The sequence below is a fragment of the Thamnophis elegans genome, chromosome Z (assembly GCF_009769535.1).
Source record: "Thamnophis elegans isolate rThaEle1 chromosome Z, rThaEle1.pri, whole genome shotgun sequence".
Lineage (NCBI taxonomy): Eukaryota > Metazoa > Chordata > Lepidosauria > Squamata > Colubridae > Thamnophis > Thamnophis elegans.
In genome coordinates this window covers 130,537,762-130,559,791 of record NC_045558.1, presented here as the reverse complement: position 1 = coordinate 130,559,791, position 22,030 = coordinate 130,537,762, and the positions used below count along the sequence as shown (strand labels likewise).

General features: G+C 36.9%; 2 protein-coding genes across 2 annotated transcripts; both read left to right on the top strand.

Moving 5' to 3' along the window:
* Positions 1-8,660, top strand: LOC116521801 (vomeronasal type-2 receptor 26-like). Its single transcript, XM_032236454.1, has 5 exons — positions 1-173; positions 658-949; positions 4,637-5,494; positions 7,306-7,441; positions 7,750-8,660. Exons 1-5 carry the CDS (start codon positions 1-3, stop codon positions 8,658-8,660), a joined length of 2,370 nt encoding a protein of 789 aa, XP_032092345.1.
* A 10,434-nt stretch (positions 8,661-19,094) lies between these two features.
* Positions 19,095-20,003, top strand: LOC116521800 (vomeronasal type-2 receptor 26-like). The gene has a single exon (XM_032236452.1). It carries the CDS (start codon positions 19,095-19,097, stop codon positions 20,001-20,003), a length of 909 nt encoding a protein of 302 aa, XP_032092343.1.
* The last annotated feature ends 2,027 nt before the right edge of the window (positions 20,004-22,030 follow it).

Below are 22,030 nucleotides of genomic sequence, written 5' to 3'. Positions count from 1 at the left end.
ATGTCCATGATTCCAAGTGATAAATGTAGGACTAACAACCCTCTGCCTTTTCTTCACAAGCAATATCAGCCAGGAGATTTCCTAGTTGTGGGCATTTTCTCTCAGATCTACATCTACTATAGAATGATAGACTTCAGGAAACATCCATCTAAAGAGCTTTTTGGCGCCACTGTGTAAGATTTTTTTACAGAGACATAGGGAAAGATAAAGAAAAAAAAGGAAAGAGAGGGGAGGGAGGGAGGGAGAGAGGCACAGTGTTTTATATAGGAAAATATATCGATGGACAATAGATTGCAAATGGTTAGATATTGGATGGATGGATGGATGGATGGATGGATGGATGGATGGATGGATGGATGGATGGATAAATGATAGATGGTAGATTGATAGAGGATAGGCAGATAGATAATGATAGATAGATAGATAGATAGATAGATAGATAGATAGATAGATAGATAGATAGACAGACAGACAGACAGACAGACAGACAGACAGACAGATAGATAGATAGATAGATAGATAGATAGACAGACAGACAGACAGACAGACAGACAGACAGACAGACAGACATTGCAAACATTAAACTGAGTTGACCAATACCATACATGATATTTTGGGAAGTATATATTTTCACAGAATATATCATGCTTATTTTAGGGTCATAACTCCAATGTATCAGCACATCCTCGCTTTAGAATTTGCCATCATGAAAATCAATAAAGATCCATCTATTTTACCAAACCACACCTTGGGGTTCCATATCTATAATGCCTACTTTGATCCAACTTGGACATACCGTGCCTCATTGGAGCTCTTCTTTACAAAGGGACAATTCATACCTAACTACAACTGTGATGCTCAAAACAGACCAATAGCAGTCATTGGAGGACCTTCATCTGACATCTATCTATACATGGCTAATATCCTTTCCCTGTACAAGATGCCGCAGGTATGTTGTTTCCATGGAATTAAATGGCAGGAGATAAAAATCCATAAATATTTTGATACTAATAATAAAAAGGATACATTTTAGGAAATTCAAGCTGGTAGGCACTACAAGTGAATTTTGGAGTGTTTTGGTTGTATCACAGCACCTTAATTTTTCAGCTTTTTGATGTTTCAAGGCATTGTCCCATTAATGGGGATATTATACATTGCCCAGAAGTAATATTTCATTGGTTATTTTAGAGAAAGTGTTACTAAAAACATGGTGGAACATGATATCCTTTCCCTGTACAAGATGCCACAGGTATGTTGCTTCCTTGGAATTACGTGGCAAGAGATAAAAATCCATATAATATTTTTTTCTTTAAAAATCTTCAAGTATTGTGATTGTAATAAAAGTGATGCATTTTAAGAAATTCGGGCTTCTAGAGAGTACAAGTGAATTTTGTTATGTTTTGGTTATATTTTGCCATCTTAATTCTTCAGATTTTTGATGTTTCAGGGGGGCGGACTATTAATGGGGGTATTATACATTGCCCAGAGGTAACATTTTATTAGTTACTTTAGCAAAAGAGTTGCTAAACCCATGGTGGAGTGTGGTCAGAATTGCAAACTTGGTCTCGGAACACTTGAAGCTTGAAGATTATGCTTTTCAAGCTTTACTTAAAATATGTTTGTAATTATAATTATAATACGATTATATTTTGCTTTATTTTTAAACAAAATCAATATTTTCCAAAGTGAGTATGATCAAGTTCCACCCAGCCTAGTATTAGGAATTTATTGATGGAGTGAGTATTGATTTTGTTTAAGTTTCTCTCTGGCTTGCTAATGTTCTCCTTGGAAATAAGATGAACTCTGGAAATATGGATTGATGGATGGATAAATGATAGATGGTAGATTGATAGAAGATAGGCAGATAATGATAGATAGATAGATAGATAGATAGATAGATAGATAGATAGATAGATAGATAGATAGATAGATAGACAGACAGACAGACAGACAGACAGACAGACAGACAGACAGACATTGCAAACATTAAACTGAGTTGATCAATACCATGCATGATATTTGGGCAAGAATATATTTTCACAGAATGTATAATGCTTATTTTATGGTCATAACTCCAATGTATCAGAACATCCTTGCTTTAAAGTGAGTATGCAATAGCAATAGCAATATAGCAGTAGACTTATATACCGCTTCATAGGCCTTTCAGGCCTCTCTAAGCGGTTTACAGAGAGTCAGCATATTGCCCCCAACAATCTGGGTCCTCATTTTACCCACCTCGGAAGGATGGAAGGCTGAGTCAACCCTGAGCCGGTGAGATTTGAACCGCTGACCTGCTGATCTAGCAGTAGCCTGCAGTGCTGCATTTAACCACTGCGCCACCTTGGCTCTTAATGATCAAGTTTCACCCAGCCTAGTATTAGGGATTTATTTATGGAGTGAGTATTGATTTTGTTTAAGTTTCTCTCTGGCTTGCTAATGTTTTCCTTGGAAATAAGATGAACTTCTCTGGAAATATTTCATCAGTAGTACTTAAAGCAGTGGAGCAGTGGTGGGTTCCTACCGGTTTGCACCGGTTCAACTGGCAGAGACCCAGGGCTTCCACATGCCCGAACAGGTTCTCCTACACCGCAGCTATCTAGATTTTTGGTTCTGCACATGCACAGAACAATTTTCATTGCACAAATTTAATTTTTCTAACTTCTTTATGTTTTGCACATGCACAGACCTATTTTTGACCAAATATGCACATGTACTGAGCTTGCATCTGGCATGTGAACAAGTCAAGCAAGGGCACACATGCAAAAAGTTTGCACGCATTGAACCAACAGTAATGCCAGGAGCAACCCATCTCTTAATTGGAGGATCTTTTTTACAATTTAAATAATGTATGGCAAATGAATATTTATCTTAATGATATTTAAGTTGGAGTGTACAAAATGCCTTACTTAAATATTTAAGTGATAAAGTTTGTCCTCCATGAACCAAATCTTGTGTCTTGAGATATTTTGGAAATCCAAGACATAGAGTTAATTCTGTAAGTTTTTCTATGGTGGCATAACATGATATTATTCATCTCTGAATTGGGAACTGGTGTTCTAATGCAGTGTTTTTCAACCACTGTGCCGCGGCACACTAGTGTGCCGTGACATAGTGTAAGGTGTGCCGTGGGAGAATTACTTTATGTATAGTCAATATAGGCACAGAGTTAAAAATTTTTAACATTTTCTAATGGTGGTGTGCCTTGTGATTTTTTTCATGAAAAAAGTGTGCCTTTGCACAAAAAAGGTTGAAAAACACTGTTCTAATGCAAGTCTGAACCACTGACCTATTGTGGTGATGCAGCTCAACCTTGGAAGTGACGACATAGCAATCTCTGTGCACAGATGGAGATCTGCTGATTGAACTTATTTTCTTAAATCAGGGGAAAAGCTGAACGTTCCTGCTCCATTAGCTTAGCTTGAATATGAATGTGAAACTTACAGGGAATCCGGCTTCAATTTCAAATTTAGCAGACAAAATAGGGAAAGAATAGGATTGCACACCAGGGACGTGCAGTCACTAGAGGCAAGGGAGGCGGAGCCTCACCAGTCTCCTCAGGAAAAAGAAAGAAATTTAAATATATTTTTTTAAATAATTAAAGCCAAGATAGTTGCTACCAGATTCCAGCTCACAGTGGCTTGGTGTCTGCTTTGTGTTAACCAAAGCAGGAGGCAAGAGAACTCGGGGCCTCTTTTCCATAAGGAATTTTTCGCCTTCTAAAAGTTAATAAAGAGTTGAAAGGCAAAGAAGTTCAGATGGAAAAGAGGCACTAATTCTCCCGCCTCCTGATTTGGAAGCAGCCAATTGTGTCTTCTTGAGCACGCTTACGTTGGGCGGGGCGTGCTTCAGAGGAAAGAGGAGTGGGCGAGAAGGAGGAGGCTGCCTCTTTGCTGCAGACCTGGGTGCTTGGCGGGGAAGTTTTTGGAGGAGGGAAGAATCCAACCTAGCTTTGGGCACGTAAACCCGGGACAGGCGAGATCAGAGTGCGGCGGGACCGGCTGGAGGACGCTCGATGGATGCTGGGCGCTTTCGCCTGGAGAAAGTTGCTTCTCCCGGGGGTAGCCAGGCTGCCTTGGGCCAGGGAGGGGGCGCCGGGGGCAGCGGGGGCTAGGAAGGGGCGGCTAGGAGAGCGGTGTGCAAGTGAAGCAATCTGGCGACCGGGTCGAACGACCAGTCCCGGTCGATAGTCCACCCTAATAAGTGTAATAGGTTTTAATCGAATAATTATCCGAATTTGGGCCCTATAATTTAGATGTTAGGCCGGCGTTTGCAAGGTGGTTGAAAGAGATATGCACAGCTCGATAATAGGATATCGACCCGCTGAGCCCAACAGGCCACTCCAGGGCGATTTCCCTCCATTATGCAGCCTCTTTACGCGGCTTGGAGAAGCAGCGGACGCAGGCCAGGACAGCGGGAGGGGGGCAGCGGGGCACTTTGCATCGTGGGAGCCACCAAGCACCTTTGCTGCAGACCCGGGCGCTTGATTGCTTCCGCGATGCAAATCCCCCCCGCCGAGGCTGGCCGCTGCTCTGCTGAGCCTCACCAGGTATCAACCTCCCCGCACGTCACTGTTGCACACCAACCTTTTACGTTACAGGGATTATTTTCTTTTTATTATTTATCTCTCTGTTTCTAGATATTGTATGGTTCAGCTCCTGAAGTTAGGACAAAAGACCAAGCTCCTTTTTACCAACAGATGTTGCCAAATATGAACATTCAGTACAGGGGAATTTCTCAGTTATTGCTATATTTCGCATGGACATGGGTGGGTATGTTGTTAGTAGACAACGAGAGTGGTGAAATGTTTCTGCGCAGGGTGCTTCCCATGGCTACCCAGAGTGGCATCTGCTTTGACTTCGTTGCAAGATTTCCCAATCCTGTTCATTCAAATAATCTGAAAAAGATGGTCGAAATAGGACTTAATATGTACAGATTGGTTATGAAAAGTAATGTCACTGTGGTAGTAGTTCACGGTGAAAGTGGTAACATGATAACTCTAAGATTTCTTTCCAGTAATTTGAAAGATAATGATTTCCCACTATGGACAAAAGGGAAAGTTTGGATTATGACGATCCAAATGGATTTCACATCAAATCCCGTTCACAAAAATAAGGATATGGTTTTCCTTCATGGGGCTTTATCTTTTGCAGTTCATTCAGAGAAGGTTCTGGGATTCAAGCAATTTGTTCAGATGAGAAAACCTATCTTGGAAAAGGAAGACAGTTTTATCAAGACCTTCTGGAAAAATGCCTTTGGGTGTTCCTTCCACACATCTGTAATAGAAAAGGCAAATGGGGCCACTTGTACTGGAAAGGAGAAACTGGAGGTCCTTCCTACATCTGTCTTTGATATGGAAATGAGTGGCCACAGCTACAGTGTCTACAATGCTATCTATGTGGCTGCACATGCTTTGCATGACTTCGTTTCATCTATAATGAAATACAGAGCAGGGGGGGAAGTCAAGGGGAAACTTTTGAATCAACATCTATGGAAGGTAAAATCCCCCAAATGTATACAATGGTGTAAGACTAAGTAAATGAGAAATACAGTATACCATTAATATATCCATATGTAATGCTATGTAAATATATAAAATGAAGAACCCCTATAAAATTAGGAATTCATTAGAGTCACAAAACTCTATAAGCTAAAGTTATATATAAAAATGTTGTTTCTGCCTTTCAAACACCTGCATATTTATAATTTAGTAAGACTAAGCATGATTTATTTCTAGATTACAAGCATATAATTTATTTTAAAACATTGTATTCTATATATTTATTTGGGCCAAGACCAATATGTTATTTTGCTTATTTGGTATTATGTTTTTCCTTATATATTTTTCTTATATGTTTACTGAACGTACTAATTTTGAGAATCCAAAAATGTACTCAAAATGTACTCAAAACTTACGCAAAATGTACTCAAATGTACTCAATATCTTTTAAAGGAAATCCATGGAGATGGTTGTCATTTCTGTACTAGACACTTTTAAAGAGTGTAAAATGGTCCTCATCAATACAGTTGTAACATTTAAAAGATTTCTGCAACATTCACCCCTTATACTCTTTTTTTACTCTTCTCAACATAAACTTTTTTCTCAATTATCTCAATTATTTTTTTACAAACCCGCTAGAAATAATTAGTCTTTTTTAAATTGCTGAATAATCCGATCTAGTATTTTATTTTATTTCTTCTGTTTCATTGTGGTGCTATGAAGATTTTCTAATCATTGTTACAATACGTAATGTTATTATTGTGATTTTTATTATCTTTCATGTTTTATATACATTGAAAGGATTTCTTATTTATATACTTTAAAGGGGAGAAAGAGTGCTGTTTTACATCCTGATATATCTCTATTTGGCTCATTTTCTGATTTAGCTCAACTACATTATCGGAAGAATTGTATTTAATAATAGTGCTGGGCAACAAATTGGGTTCAATGAAAATTTATATATATATATATATATATATATATATATATATATATATATATATATATATATATGTTGCATTTGTGCTGATTGTGCTGACACTAAATATATATATTATATAATATATATATTTAGTGTCAGCACAATCAGCACAAATTTATCAGCACAAATACAACATATATATATATATATATATATATATATATATGTGTGTGTGTGTGTGTGTGTGTGTGTGTGTGTGTGTGTGTGTGTGTCTGTCTGTCTTTGGCTATTCGGGTTTTCTCCCGCGTAAAATTAGAAGTGTCTTGGCGACGTTTCGACGAAGTCTCATTCGTCATCTTCAGGCTTCGTGCTTCCAGGAGCAATGTGAGATCTTGGCTGTTTCTTCCTTTTAACTGCCAGTGGGGGGTTGAGCTGATACACTATGTGTATCTAGCCTAGCTGATCGACTTAGAAAGTCATTCATTCATTGATGTTCCAAATAAGGTATGTAGGGTAGGTGGAGAGAAAGGTGTAGGCAACAAAGAAAGTGCACACCTAGCATGTAACTTGTATGCAAAAACATTCCCATTCTCTAAAAGCCTTACAGATGTTCAAAAACAAAGAAAGGCAAGGAACACTTGTATATAATAATGGCTCTGTAAAGTGATATTTTTATTGGCAACAAATTAAGTATTGTGGTCTATATCTTTTCACGGAGGCAAAAAGTTGTTCAAATCTTTTCAACCCAAAACCAGACTTTGCTGTCTCACATTATTATATAAAAAGAAAATATAATGGAAAGATACTTCTACAAATACTGAAAGACACTTCAGAGATGCTAATTTTTCAAACATAAAGCTTTCCTATTTTTCATTTTTTTTAAATTTATGGACAGACCCAGCCACTTTCACTCTGTAATGGGAAGTGCTATTCAGGCTACAGTAAGATTAAAATAGAAGGGAAACTATTTTGCTGCTATGACTGTCTCCGATGTCAGGAAGGGATGATTTCTAACAGGGAGGGTAAGAGATATTGTATATATATACCTCACTGAATGAATCAGGTTGTCAAATGTACCACGGGAAATTTTCTGTTTTCTGCCAAATCTTTCACTTGGCAGATTAGACTATAAAATAGGGATAAGTAATTGAATGGCAACCATGTACATTATTAGTAGCAAGAAGTGGATTTATGCAAATAGAAGTTGTCAATTTCCTTAACATATGGCATATATTTTTCAGAAATAAATTGGCTGTCCTCACTTTGAACACACGTACATTTGGTTTTAATACTTTCAATGTAACTTCAACATCTATAATTTCTTTCATAGACATGGATGAATGTTTTCAATGCCCAGAAGATCAGTATCCCAATGAGGAGCAGGTTTTGTGTCTCCCCAAATCTGTAACATTCTTGAACTACAAAGAAACCTTGGGAACAGTTATGGCTAGTTCTTCTCTTTTCTTCTCTTTAATCACAGTTGGAGTCCTTTGGATCTTTATTAAGCATCAGGAGACTCCCATCGTCAGAGCTAACAACCAAAACCTCACATATGCCCTCCTTGTGGCTCTCCTGTTATCATTCCTCTGTACTTTGCTATTCATTGGGAAGCCTCACAAAGTGACATGTCTCCTTCGTCAAACTGCTTTTGGCATCATCTTCTCAGTGGCCATTTCTTGTGTTTTGGCCAAAACCATCATTGTGGTTCTAGCTTTCATGGCTACCAAGCCAGGGTCCAAGATGACCAAGTGGGTGGGGAAAAGACTTGGCACGTTTATAGTATCCTGCTGCTCCTTTATTCAAATTAAAATTTGTGTTATATGGCTGATCATCTCTCCCCCATTCCCAGATGCTGACATGAAGTCAATAGCAGAAGAAATCATTCTGGAGTGCAACAAAGGATCTGCCTTCATGTTTTACGGTGTCTTGGGTTATATGGGCTTCCTTGCCATTGTCAGTTTCACACTGGCCTTCCTAGCAAGGAAATTGCCTGATGCTTTCAATGAAGCCAAGTTTATCACCTTCAGCATGTTGGTCTTCTGTAGTGTTTGGTTGTCCTTTATTCCAGCATATCTGAGTTCAAAGGGAAAATATATGGCTGCTGTGGAGATCTTCTCCATTATAGCTTCCAGTGCTGGATTACTGCTTTGTATCTTTTCTCCCAAGCTGTACATCATTGTGCTGAGACCTGGTTTGAACAAAAAAGAGCAGCTCAAAAGAGAAAAGGACAGAATAACATAAATTCTTATCACTGCTGCCTATTTTGCATCAGATATGAGGAAGTGTGGAGCCACGTGATCTTGCAGTTAAGGCACGAAGTTAGAAACTAGGAGAGTGTGAGCTTTACTATCACCTCAGGCATGTTGCTGTTCTTGGGAAAATTTGAAAAGCATGTGTAATATTAGACACGTTTGCCACCTTGAATTATTTATTTATATAAAAATAATAAAAGGGCAGGGAAATTAAAAGAAATAAATATTAATCCTCTTTCAAAATTTATATCTCGCTTTTTTAGTTGAAAATTTACTTAAAAAAACAATTATTTATTATATGTACATAATGTAGGTTCACTGAGAGTTTTAAAAAGTTATTTAAGTGGAATGGTAATGTATTTCAAATAACCGCATCTTAAAGAAATGTCTTAGATGCATAGGTCTATTATCTGGCTTATTTAAAGATGAAAGTAAATATCTACAAATCTGCTCATCTTGATTTCCATTGGGGGAAGGTGCACTTCCCTATTCTCTGTCCAGAGAGAAAGAGAGATTGGTCCCTTTACTGATGAAACAATTTTCATGTTTGTCCTATGATGATGGAAAAGAGTACAATAGAAGAAAGAAAAAAAGAATAGGAAAACTATTCTTTGCATGCATTTTAATCAGTAGGAGCAATTATTCTGACAAGTGAAATATCCAAATCAACCATTCAAAAAGAGAGTGCTACACACCAGATGGTAGTACAAACCAGTAAATGAAAACTGTGCACAATGTGCATCTGATAAAAAAACAAAGTTGAAATGAAATACATCTATATATTAAGAATCATATGGCTCATTTTTCTCTAACTCGACATTTTATTCCCTCCCATTATTAAATGCAAAGCAAAAACAACTTACAAATAATAGTAGGCAAGCAAAGGAAAATGGCACTCCTAAGTTGTGTGTAACCTCTGCAAATTAATTTGTCGAAGGACTGCAAATTAATTTGTCGAAGGAAAAAGAAAGCATTATGTTTTCCATTTAATGAGACACCCATCCTCTAGCTCTGTGTAATGCACTGCCAATATTAACATGTTCATTTGGAAAACATCAAGAGGCTTCCAGAATAGACCTCCAAAATAAGGACAGGACTGACTTTCGAGCAATCATTCTAATGTTACTTTAGTGGGAAATGTTTTTATCTCTATTGCACCAACCTAGGAGTTCTTTGTCAGAGAAGGTTGCTCACAGCTACAGATCAATTTCACAGCTGGTCATGCAACTCATGAGGAATATTAAATAATTAACCAGACCATTCAAGGGGTGAGGTAGACCAGACAGGAAACATGGCCGGATGATTTAACAACTAAGCAAAAGTATCTGAGAATGAACAAAGCAACATTGCCTTGACTGTTGCAACTTGGAGATATTTACAGTCTGGTTTCTGATCTTGAATATTTGGCACTATAAACTAGTAGCACACTAACCAAGACTGTTAAAGATGAATCTCAAAGACAAACTGCTATATTCAACGCGCTGGAAGCCATGTTTCTAATGAATTTGGGTCAGGTTGCATATAAGATTCCCAATTCTAAATGCTGTATCAGTGACCTTCTGCCTTTTCTTCACAAGGAATACAAACCAGGAGACCTCAACATTGTAAGCTTTCTATCTAAGATTTACATATTTTATAAACTGATGGACTTCATTGAATCACCCTCTGCTGTTGGCAGCAGATTACTGCAAGGTTTGTTTTCTGTTGCAAGTATTATCACATCTCAATTTGCCAACAAACCATAGAGGGAGGGAGAAGGAGATAGAATATATCCCAGAGAGCAAGATGTCAGCATGAGAACCAAGGACATTCCAGCAGATGTTTACAGAAACTGAAAAGACTTCCCCACACCAATATCCAGAGACCGTATTGGACAATGTGACAAGCTAATTGGGGGTGGTGGTGGTGGTGGTGGTAGGATTGGAACTTTAACTATAGGGAAAGATCTAGACCTGGTTTTGTCATTAAACATGCCCAAATGATGTACTCAATAAAGTTTTGCATAGAGAGGCTAGATCGTCTCGATCATATTTGTTTTGATTGGATTCATCCATAGGAACCTTGACATAATCTTTTGGATTATGTTTACATTCTGTAAATTTATTTCAGTATTCTTCTTAAGTAATACAAGCCTCTAATTTTCTTCTTCAATTATTTTCTTGCGATTCATCTTCCCTCAAACTATATTCAACAAGTAATCTTGTCTTACTTCTTCAATGACACATCTGGACCAGGACATATTGGATATTTGGGTTGCTGATAATACCCAATTTTATACCAAGTCATAGGCTTTAAAGGAGAAGCTATCAATGTTCTATCATGTAGAATACTGATGCCTGTAAGGAAGAAAGATTTGATATTTCTATGTTGAGGTTCTCATCAATACCAGTAGTGTCTTTGGATGGGTAAAGGGGGAAAAAGGTTTGTCATTTGGAGATTCATTATAGACTCACAGTTGCTATTGGAAATGTAGGTGGAAGCCATGACTAAAGGACTCCATTTCTGGCTGGTGCACCAGTTCTTTCTTCCTTTGAGGCAGGTGGAGCTGGTTACACACCCAATTCTATGGATTTGACATGGAACAACGTTTAATGCCTCCTGTAAAGTTACACCTAATCCAAAATGCTGTAGTATTTGAGATAATGGAATTGTAATGTTATGATGGTATAATAGCAATTTGAGAGCACATATATTGATTATGGATTGAGCTGTGATGAAAACTAAAAACACTGATTTTAACATGTAAATCCTTTTATGGCTTAGCACCACCTGAAAGAAAGGGCCTTTTTGAGAAACTTTCCAACATTTGGAAGAATATGGTAGATGAAAGGTGATGATGGATAGATAGATGGATGGATGGATGGATGGATGGATGGATGGATGGATGGATGGAAGGATGGATGGATGGATAGATAGATAGATAGATAGATAGATAGATAGATAGATAGATAGATAGATAGATAGACAGATAGACAGATAGACAGACAGACAGATGATAGATGGATAGATAGATGATAGATGATGGACTGATAGATAGATAGATAGATAGATAGATAGATAGATAGATAGATAGATAGATAGATAGATAGATTATAGAAAGACAGATAGACATATATCCGAATTTGACTGGTATCAAATGCCAATGAGGTATAAACTTCCATTGAAGTTCTTGATGAATTATAGGTTATTTTTTTTAAAAAAAAATCATTGGATTACAGTATCATTTTTTAAATAATTATTTTATGATTATCTGACATGAGGCAGATATTTTTCTTATTTTTGTTATGTAAAATGTATTTTATTTTATTGTAATTTAATTTAACATATTGTATATTTCCTTTTAACATTTCAGGTATCCACAACAGCTGTGAGACTATGGTAGAATATCAATCAAACAAATAAGCAATTTGTAAATTAATGTAAAGCCATATGGCTTTAAAAACAAGAATAACTTTTTCCCCTGTCTTCATATAAATGTGGAAAAGTTCTTTATTTCTTGCTGTACAGTTGTTACGTGCCATGGTTTCCTAGCACTTGAATTCTGAATTGTTGATCTTTCAATTGTCATTATCAATTCCCACATCATTGTTTCAACTTCATCTCCTAGTGGACAAAAGGTTGTTGTGGAGACAAGTACAAGTATAAATACTCTTAATGAGGTAGAGCTTGGGGAAGTTTCAACTGGCTTAAGATCAAACACTTTTACACATTATCATGATATTTGCTACCTTGGTCTTGGTGCTTTTGCCTGACATGATGTCCAGGATTCCAAGTGATAAATGCAGGACTAACGACCCTCTGCCTTTTCTTCACAAGCAATATCAGTCAGGAGATTTCTTAATTGTGGGCATTTTCTCTCAGATCTACATCTACTATAGAACAATAGACTTCAAGAAACATCCATCTGAGGAGCTTTTTCACACTATTGTGTAAGATGTTTTTACACAGAGACAGGAAAAGAGAAAGAAGAAAAGGATACAGAGCGGAAAGAGGAAGACAAAAAAGATCCCTCTTTTTTACCAAACCACACCTTGGGGTTCCATATCTATAATGCCTACTTTGATCCAAGTTGGACATACCGAGCCTCATTGGAGCTCTTCTTTACAAAGGGGCAATTCATACCTAACTACAACTGTGATGCTCAAAACAGACCAAAAGCAGTCATTGGACGCCCTTCATCAGACATCTATCTATACATGGCTAATATCCTTTCCCTGTACAAGATGCCACAGGTATGTTCCTTCCATGGAATTAAGAGGCAGGAGATAAAAATCCATATAATATATTTTCTGTAAAAATGTTCAAGGGAAAAAAAAATGTTGTGATTGTAATAAAAGGGATGCATTAGGGGCAATTCAGGTTGCTAGACACTACAAGTACATTTTGGCACATTTTGATTATGTCACAGCACATTATCTTTTCAGCTTTTTGATATTTAAAGGGGCCAGGCAAAATTAATGGGGATATTATACATTGCCCAGAAGTAATATTTCATTGGTTATTTTAGAGAAAGTGTTGCTAAAACATGGTGGAGCATGATCAGAATTTCAAACAGGGTCTGGAAAAACTTGAAGATTATGCTTTCCAAACATTACTTAAAACATGATTGCAACTATAATAAAATTGTATTTTGCTGTATTTTTCAGCAAAATCAATCTTCTCCAGAGTGAGTACAAGGTTCACTCAATCTAGTATTCAGGATTTTTTTAAGGACTTAGTGTTGATTATTTTTCAGTTTCTTTCTGGCCTACTAATTTTGTCCTTGGAAATAAGATGAAATTCATGGGAAATATTGCATCAGTAGTATTTAAAAGAACTAGAGGATATTTTTACCAATTAAATAATATATTGTAAATTAATATTTATCTTAATTTATAATATTTAATTTGAAGTGTACAAATTGAATTAAATATTTAAATGATATAGTTTGTGCTCTTCCAACTAAATCTTGTGTCTTGGATAAGATATTGAGTTTATTCTATAAGTTTTTCTATGGTGACATAACATGATATGATTCATCTCTGAATTGTGAACTGGTGTTCTAATGGAACTGTGACCAGCTCAGCCTTGGAAGTGATGGCATGACAATCTCCATGCACAGAGGGAGGTCTGCTGATTGAACTTATTTTCTTAAGTTATGACTAAAGCTGAACTGTCCTGCTCCACTAGCTCAGCTTGAATATGAATGTGAAACTTACATGGAATCTGGTTTCAGTTTCTAATTTAGTGGACAAAATAGGGAAAGAATATGATTGCAACTTTAAGATGATTTCACTTTAAAGTGATTTTTTGCAGTGATTTTTTTGTTTTTATTGTCTATCTCTCTGTTTCTAGATATTATATGGTTCTGCTCCTGAAGTTAGCACAAAAGAACAAGCTGCATTTTACCAACAGATGTTGCCAAATATGGACATTCAGTACAAGGGAATTTCCCTGTTATTGCTATATTTTGCATGGACATGGGTTGGGATGTTGTTAGTAGACAATGAGAGTGGTGAAATGTTTCTGCGCAGGGTTCTTCCCATTGCTACCCAGAGTGGCATTTGCTTTGACTTCATTGCAAGATTTCCCAAACCTGTTCATTCAGATAATCTGAAAAAGTTGGTTGAAATAGAATTTAACATGTATAAATTTGTTATGAAAAGTGATGTCACTGTGGTAGTAGTTCACGGCGAAAGCGGTAACATGATGACTCTAAGATTTCTTTCCAGTAAGTTAAAAGATAACGATTTCCCACTATGGAAAAAAGGTAAAGTCTGGATTATGACAATACAGATGGACTTCACATCACTCTCCTTTCAAAGAAATAAGGACATGGTTTTCCTTCATGGGGCTTTATCTTTTGCAGTTCATTCAGAGAAGGTACTGGGATTCAAGCAATTTGTTCTCACAAGAAACCCTATCTTGGAAAAAGAAGGCAGTTTTATCAAGACCTTCTGGGAAAATGCCTTTGGGTGTTCCTTCCGCACACCTGTAATAGAAAAGGCAAATGGGGGCACTTGTACTGGAAAGGAGAAACTGGAGGTCCTTCCTACATCTGTCTTTGATATGGAAATGAGTGGCCACAGCTACAGTGTCTACAATGCTATCTATGTAGTGGCACATGCTTTGCATGACTTCTATTCATCTATAATGAAATACAGAGCAGGGGGGGAAATCAAGCAGAAACTTTTGAATCATCATTTATGGAAGGTAAAATCCCCCAAAAGACAATTTGCAGATGTCTCACTATATCTTTCTTCTAGATTTCTTTAAAAAAATCATTCTTCCAAGAATTTATTTGTCCAATCTAGGTGAAACTGTGAAGCCTTTTTAAATATAAATTTAGCTATTTACTTTTTAACGGTCTAAGACCAAGTTAATGTAAAATATAGCATTAATATATCCATGTGTAAAGTTATGTAAATGTATAAAAAAGATGAAACCCTATAAAATTAGGAATTCATTAGAGTCACAAAACAGTTTCAATAACTTAAATTTATGCATGAAAATGTTTCTTCTGTTTTTCAAACACCTGCGTATTGATAATTTAGTAAGAAACATGATTTCTTTCTAGATGACATGCACATTATTTTAAAACATTGTATTCTATATATTTATTTGGTCCAAGACCAATATGTTATCAAGACCAATATGTTATATAGGTCATTTGGTACTAATTCCTTATGGGTTTTTCTTATATGTTTACTGAAGCTGCTAATTGTGAGACATTTCTGAAATCCAAGGAAATTATTGAGATTTCTGTACTAGAAACTTTAGAAAAAAAAATGGAGGTCCTCATTATTACAACTTTAAAATTTTAAAGCCTTCTGCTTACATTCAGCCCTTATACTCTTTTATACTTGTCTCAATATAAATTTGTTTCCCCATTATCTCCATTATTTTTTTACAAATCCGCTAGCAATTAGTAGTCTGCTTGAAATTGCTGAATTGTCCGATCAAGTATTTTATTTTATTTCTTTTGTTTCATTGTGGTGCTATGAAGATTCTGTAATCATAGTTACAATCAGTAATGTAATTTATTTTTATAAATTTTATTTATAAAATTGTAATTTATTTGATAGTTTTTTATAATCTTTCATGTTTACCAAACCTTGAAAGAATTTCTTGTCTATATACTTAAACTAAACCACAGTCATCGAGCAAACACAGTCCCAGCACTTGATATGTATTTTGGGTGTAGAGCCAAGAACATTTGCTGCAACCATTAGAGATGAATTGGGAATTCATACAATTCATGCGCTATCCAAAATTAGTGCATGTAACTATTGTTGCAAAGTCAATTAAATGGAGACTGATAGCCTCCCCCAGTTATGTCTACTATTACAATTACAATCACAAATCTCCTGGGTCACCAAACTAACAATTTTTGTAAGAAGCTGTGGCCTTCATGTCTCTTGTGTAACAGGAGAACAATTCAAGAAAAGAGCTGCCCAAAGAATTAAGGATATAGAAGCACAAAATGATATAGCTATCCTTAGTAAGGTGGGTTAGATGAAATGGCTGAGCAACTACAAATGTATTTTTCAAGTAGACACCTTCTGAAGTTACAACTGCCAAAACATCTTAGGGAGATATTTATATGAGCGAGATTTGAACAGCTTGAAACAATGGTCAGATATGGGAGATTCCATTTCATACCCTACAATGAACATTTCTGCATTTGTGGAGTGGAAGAGGTAGAAGATATTGCTCATATCCTCTTTGATTGTTGCTTGCATAAGGGGGTGAAAGATAGGTACCTTGGTCTATTTACCAAATGAATAACCCATTGGAATCCCCATATCAAAAACACTTACTTTATGTGAGGTCAGAAGCTGAAAATAAAATTTAACACAGAACAGTACTTAAACAAAATAGTTCTGTTGAGATCTTCATACGTGGAACTGATTGGGGTAGATTGTAAGGATGACACTGAAATATTTTATGTCACTTTATTCTATTTTACATATTTATGTATTAAATTATATTGTATCTTATCCTATAACTATTGTATTTCACCCCACTCTTATTTTAAATTGTTTGTATAGGATTTTATTGGTGATATATGTTTGAACCTTACGTTTTTATATGGTCTATAGGCTAATATAATACATGTAAGATTGAGATTGTCTTGGCAACGTTTCGGCGAGGTCTCACTTGCCATCTTCAGGCTATTATTTTCGGCTTTGTGTTTGTGTGAGTAAAGCGTGGTCGAAGCTGCCATCTTTCTATAAATTTTGGTGTGTGTGTGTGGAGTACTGCCTTTGTTTCATTAAGTGGATTGATTGGCTGTGGGGAATAAACTATTCCTTCCCTGAAGAGCTGGCTTGCGTGTCCTGTTTTTCTACAACAGTGTGGTTGTACCATGATTGGTAGATTGGTGCTCATTGGTGCTGGCTGTGTGTCCATTGTTGTTTTGTGTTGTAACAGCTTGGGTGGTGGGTGGGGCTCGTTTATTGACCAGATCTGGTTTCCAGATGTCTGGTAGGCAGGAGGTATCATCATGTTTATTCATGTTGTGGGGGTGTTTCTCTATTTCGATGGCTTCCATAATTATTCTCTTGTTGAAGTGTTCAGTTTTGGAGATTAATTTGGTTCCGTCAAAATTAATTTCATGTCCCCTGTAACTTTAAGGTGCTAGAAAAGGGAGGAAGTTTTTTTCTTTCTTTTTACTGCGTTCATGTGTTCTGCGATGCGTGCATTTATTCTCCTATGAGCCATCTGCTCAGGACATTACATCACAGAACTCAGGAGGTTACAACGCAAAGGCTCAGGATATAATAATGCAGCCAATCACCCAGGAGGTTGCAGCACAGTACTCAGGATATCACTACAATAGAGCTCAGGATGTCATCACACAGCCCACTACCCAGGTCATTACAACACAAAAGAACAATAGGCACACAGCCAGTAACTCAGCCTCACAGAACATTACGAAACAGCCGACTAATCTGCAAACATCAACTTCATCAACCAATCAAGATATTACAACACAACCAAAAAATCCGCTTACAGCAACAAAGCCAGCACTACACACAAACACACGCACACACACAAACACCAATATTTATAGAAAGACAACAGCTCCGATCACGCTTTGCTTGCACAAGCACGAAGGCACCAGCCTGAAGATGGCAAGTGGGACCAAATTGAAACATCGCCAAGATATTCTCAATTGTGTGTGTGTGTGTGTGTGTGTGTGTGTGTGTGTTTGTGTGTGTGTGTATCATACATAGTGATATGTTGATATATCTCTATTTGGCTTATTTTCTGATTTAGCTCAATTACATTATCCGAAGGATTGCATTTAATAATAGTGCGGGGCAAAAAATTGGGTTCAATCAAAATGGAGAATTAGAGACTGGATTTGATATCATCAATTGGATCACATTTTCAAATTTGTCTTTTAAGAAAGTCCAAGTTGGAAGCATAGACCTCAAGGACTCCAATGAAAAAATGATCACAATTTATGAAGATGATATTGTGTGGCCAAGTAGATTTAACCAGGTATGGATCACTCACATTGAGCTCAGTCCAGATTTCACTACTTATAAAGCTCACTTTAGAGCCACACTATTTCACCACAATTACCTTCAGAAATAGAATTATATTCTCTTCCTGAAGCCTCTCCAGCCTAGTTTGTTTTTTTTTTATGTCAGAAGCATCATCGTTAAAAAAATGGGGACCATTTAAAAATATAAAATACAAGGTAAAAATATTGACAAATTAAACAGACTTTGCCCAGAAACTAGCAATATTCATTGTGTTTCCTAACACTGCCATGAGGTCCTCAAATGTACACTGAATGAGGCACAAAGGGGAGGCATACATATGTTTTGTTGTCTGAATGACACCACAATCACAAAGAATAGAAGCAACTGGATATCCCCATTTGTTCATGGTGTTCCTGGATATTGCTGTACTCATGTGCTGTCTACTCAATGGTTTCCATACATCTCAGTTTTTGTCAGACCCAGATGTCAGCTCCTCCATTGCTTCCACCCATTATTAGTTATTTCTAAATTTCCATGAATCTGCTTTCAAATTCTTCAAAGTCTTCCATCAACCTAAAAAATATTTTCCTGGAATTTCCTGGAATTTAGTCTCTGCTGAGATGGTTAAAGGCTACAGAGAAGGTCCTGGACATATCTGGATGTACCTCTACCTCACCAAATGAATTGGGTTGACAAATGTACCATGGGAAAATGTTCTGTTTTCTGCCAGTGGTTTCACTTGGCACATTAGATTATAAAATAGGGATAAATAATTGAATTGTAAGCATGTTCGTTATTGGTAGCAAGAAATGGATGTATGCAAATATAAGTTGAGGTCAACTAACAACGTTAGTTGAAATTAATTGGAAGTCCTCACTTTGAACACTTGTACAGTCAGTTTTTATTGTTTCAATGCAACTTCAACATCAATATTTTCGTTCACAGACATGGATGAATGTTTTCAATGTCCAGAAGATCACTATCCCAATGAGAAGCAGGTTTTGTGTCTCCCCAAAATTGCAACATTCTTGAACTACAAAGAAACCTTGGGAACAGTTATGGCTAGTTCTTCTCTTTTCTTCTCTCTAATCACAGTTGGAGTCCTTTGGATCTTTATTAAGCATCAGGACACTCCCATTGTCAGAGCTAACAACCGAAACCTCACATATGCCCTCCTTATTGCTCTCCTGTTATCATTCCTATTTACTTTGCTATTCATTGGGAAGCCTTACAAGGTGACATGTCTCCTTCGTCAAACTGCCTTTGGCATCATCTTCTCAGTGGCCATTTCTTGCGTTTTGGCCAAAACCATCATTGTAGTTCTAGCTTTCATGGCTACCAAGCCAGGGTCCAAGATGACCAAGTGGGTGGGGACAAGACTTGGCACATTTATAGTATCCTGCTGCTCCTTTATTCAAATTAAAATTTGTGTAATATGGCTGATCATCTCTCCCCCATTCCCAGATGCTGACATGAAGTCAATAGCAGAAGAAATCATTCTGGAGTGCAACAAAGGATCTGCCTTCATGTTCTATGGTGTCTTGGGTTATATGGGCTTCCTTGCCGTTGTCAGTTTCACACTGGCCTTCCTAGCAAGGAAATTGCCTGATGCTTTCAATGAAGCCAAGTTTATCACCTTCAGCATGTTGGTCTTCTGCAGTGTTTGGTTGTCTTTTATTCCAGCATACCTGAGTTCGAAGGGAAAATATATGGTTGCTGTGGAGATCTTCTCCATTATGGCTTCCAGTGCTGGATTACTGCTTTGTATCTTTTCTCCCAAGCTGTACATCATTGTGCTGAGACCTGGTTTGAACAAAAAAGAGCAGCTCAAAAGAGAAAAGGACAGAATAACATAAATTCTTATCACTGCTGCCTATTTTGCATCAGATATGAGGAAGTGTGGAGCCACGTGATCTTGCAGTTAAGGCACGAAGTTAGAAACTAGGAGAGTGTGAGCTTTACTATCACCTCAGGCATGTTGCTGTTCTTGGGAAAATTTGAAAAGCATGTGTAATATTATATGCTTGCTGCCTTGATAAAGGCAGATCCCTGATATTCAAGATGGTTTTGGAAAAGAAAATAATGATTGCTGATGCATTATAGATAAAGAAGAAAGCCCCAAAATATCCCACCCAAAGTCAGTCTGTGATTCATTTATTATCCAAAGATTTTTAATTGTGTCGACCATTTTTAGGTATGGACTATGTTTAGGTGACTAGTCCAGAAAAGACATAGATATTCTTGTCCACGTCAACGAAGGAATGAGACAAGATTGCTGAATATAATTTGAGGGAAGATTAATTGCAGGAAAATAACTGAAGTATAAAATTAGACTCATGTATTAGTTAAGAATACAGAAATAAATTTACAGAATGTCATCAAAAAGCCTATTTCAACCCAAGTAAATCAAACTTGTCCACTAATATTGTACTTCAAATAGGGCTTACAAAACCTTTGCTAGACCAATTCTTGAATATAGCTCGTCTGCCTGGAATCAGCACTGTATATTGAATATTAATACAATTGAGACAGTCCAGAAGTATACCACTCCTCTGATCACAATAGAATACCCTATGCCACTTGACATTTTGGGCTTGGAGAACCTAGAACTTTACCGTCTACAGTCTGAACTAAGCGTAGTACACAAAATTATTTTCTACAATGCCCGACATCTCAACAACTACTTCAGCTTCAACCTCAATCATACATGGGCAAACAATAGATACAAACTCAAGGTAAAGAACTCTAAACTCAATTGCAGAAAATATGGCTTCAGCAACATAGTGGTCAATGCCTGGAATGCACTACCTGACTCTGTTGCTACATCCCTGAGCCCACATAATTTTAACCTAAGACTACATAACATGGACATTACCCCATTCCTAAGATATCTGTAAGGGCCATGCTTAAGTGCACCAGAGTGCCTACCATACTTGTCCTACTGCCTCCATTTATTTGTACCCATTTACTCTCTTCATATTTAAGTTTATACTTATACCTGTAACATTGTACATGTTTACAAACTAACTAACTAAATAAATAAACAAACAAACTATCAAGACAATCCAATCTCTCTATAACTTTACTGAGTATATCACTTGGGCATGTTTTATGGCAAAACCAAGTTTGGGTCTTTGCCTATAGTTAAAGTTCAAATCCTACCACTACCCCAATTATCTCAGGTCCCATCGTCCAATATGGTCGCTGAATATTGGTGTAGGGAAGTCTTTTCAGTTTCTGTAAACACCTGTTGGAATGTCCTTTGTTCTTATGCTGACATCTTGATGTTGGGGACATATTCTATCTCCCTTTCCCTCCCCACATGGTTTGTTGGCAAGCTGAGATATGATAATAGTTGCAACAGAAAAATCTTTAGACACTTGTCAGATTACTTGAGGTTGGTTCAATGAAGTCCATCATGTTATAAAATATGTAGATCTTAGACAGAATGCCTACAATGTTGAGGTTTCCACCTAAGAGGATGAACAAAGTGAGATGTGTATCACTTGTCATTCTATACAATAGATTGCTGGCCTTCCTAGCAAGGAAATTGCCGGATGCTTTCAGTGAAGCCAAGTTTATCACCTTCAGCATGTTGGTCTTCTGTTTGGTTGTCTTTTATTCCAGCATATCTGAGTTCAAAGGGAAAATATATGGTTGCTGTTGAAATCTTCTCCATTATAGCTTCCAGTACTGGATTATTGCTTTGTATCTTTTGTCCCAAGATGTACATCATTGTGCTGAGGCTTGATTTAAACAAAAAAAAGAGCAGCTGAAAAGAAAAGAAAAAAGGACAGAATAGCCTAAATTCTTATCGCTGCTGCCTATTTTGCATCAGATATGAGGAAGTGTGGAGCCATGTGTTCTTGCAGTTAAGGCACTA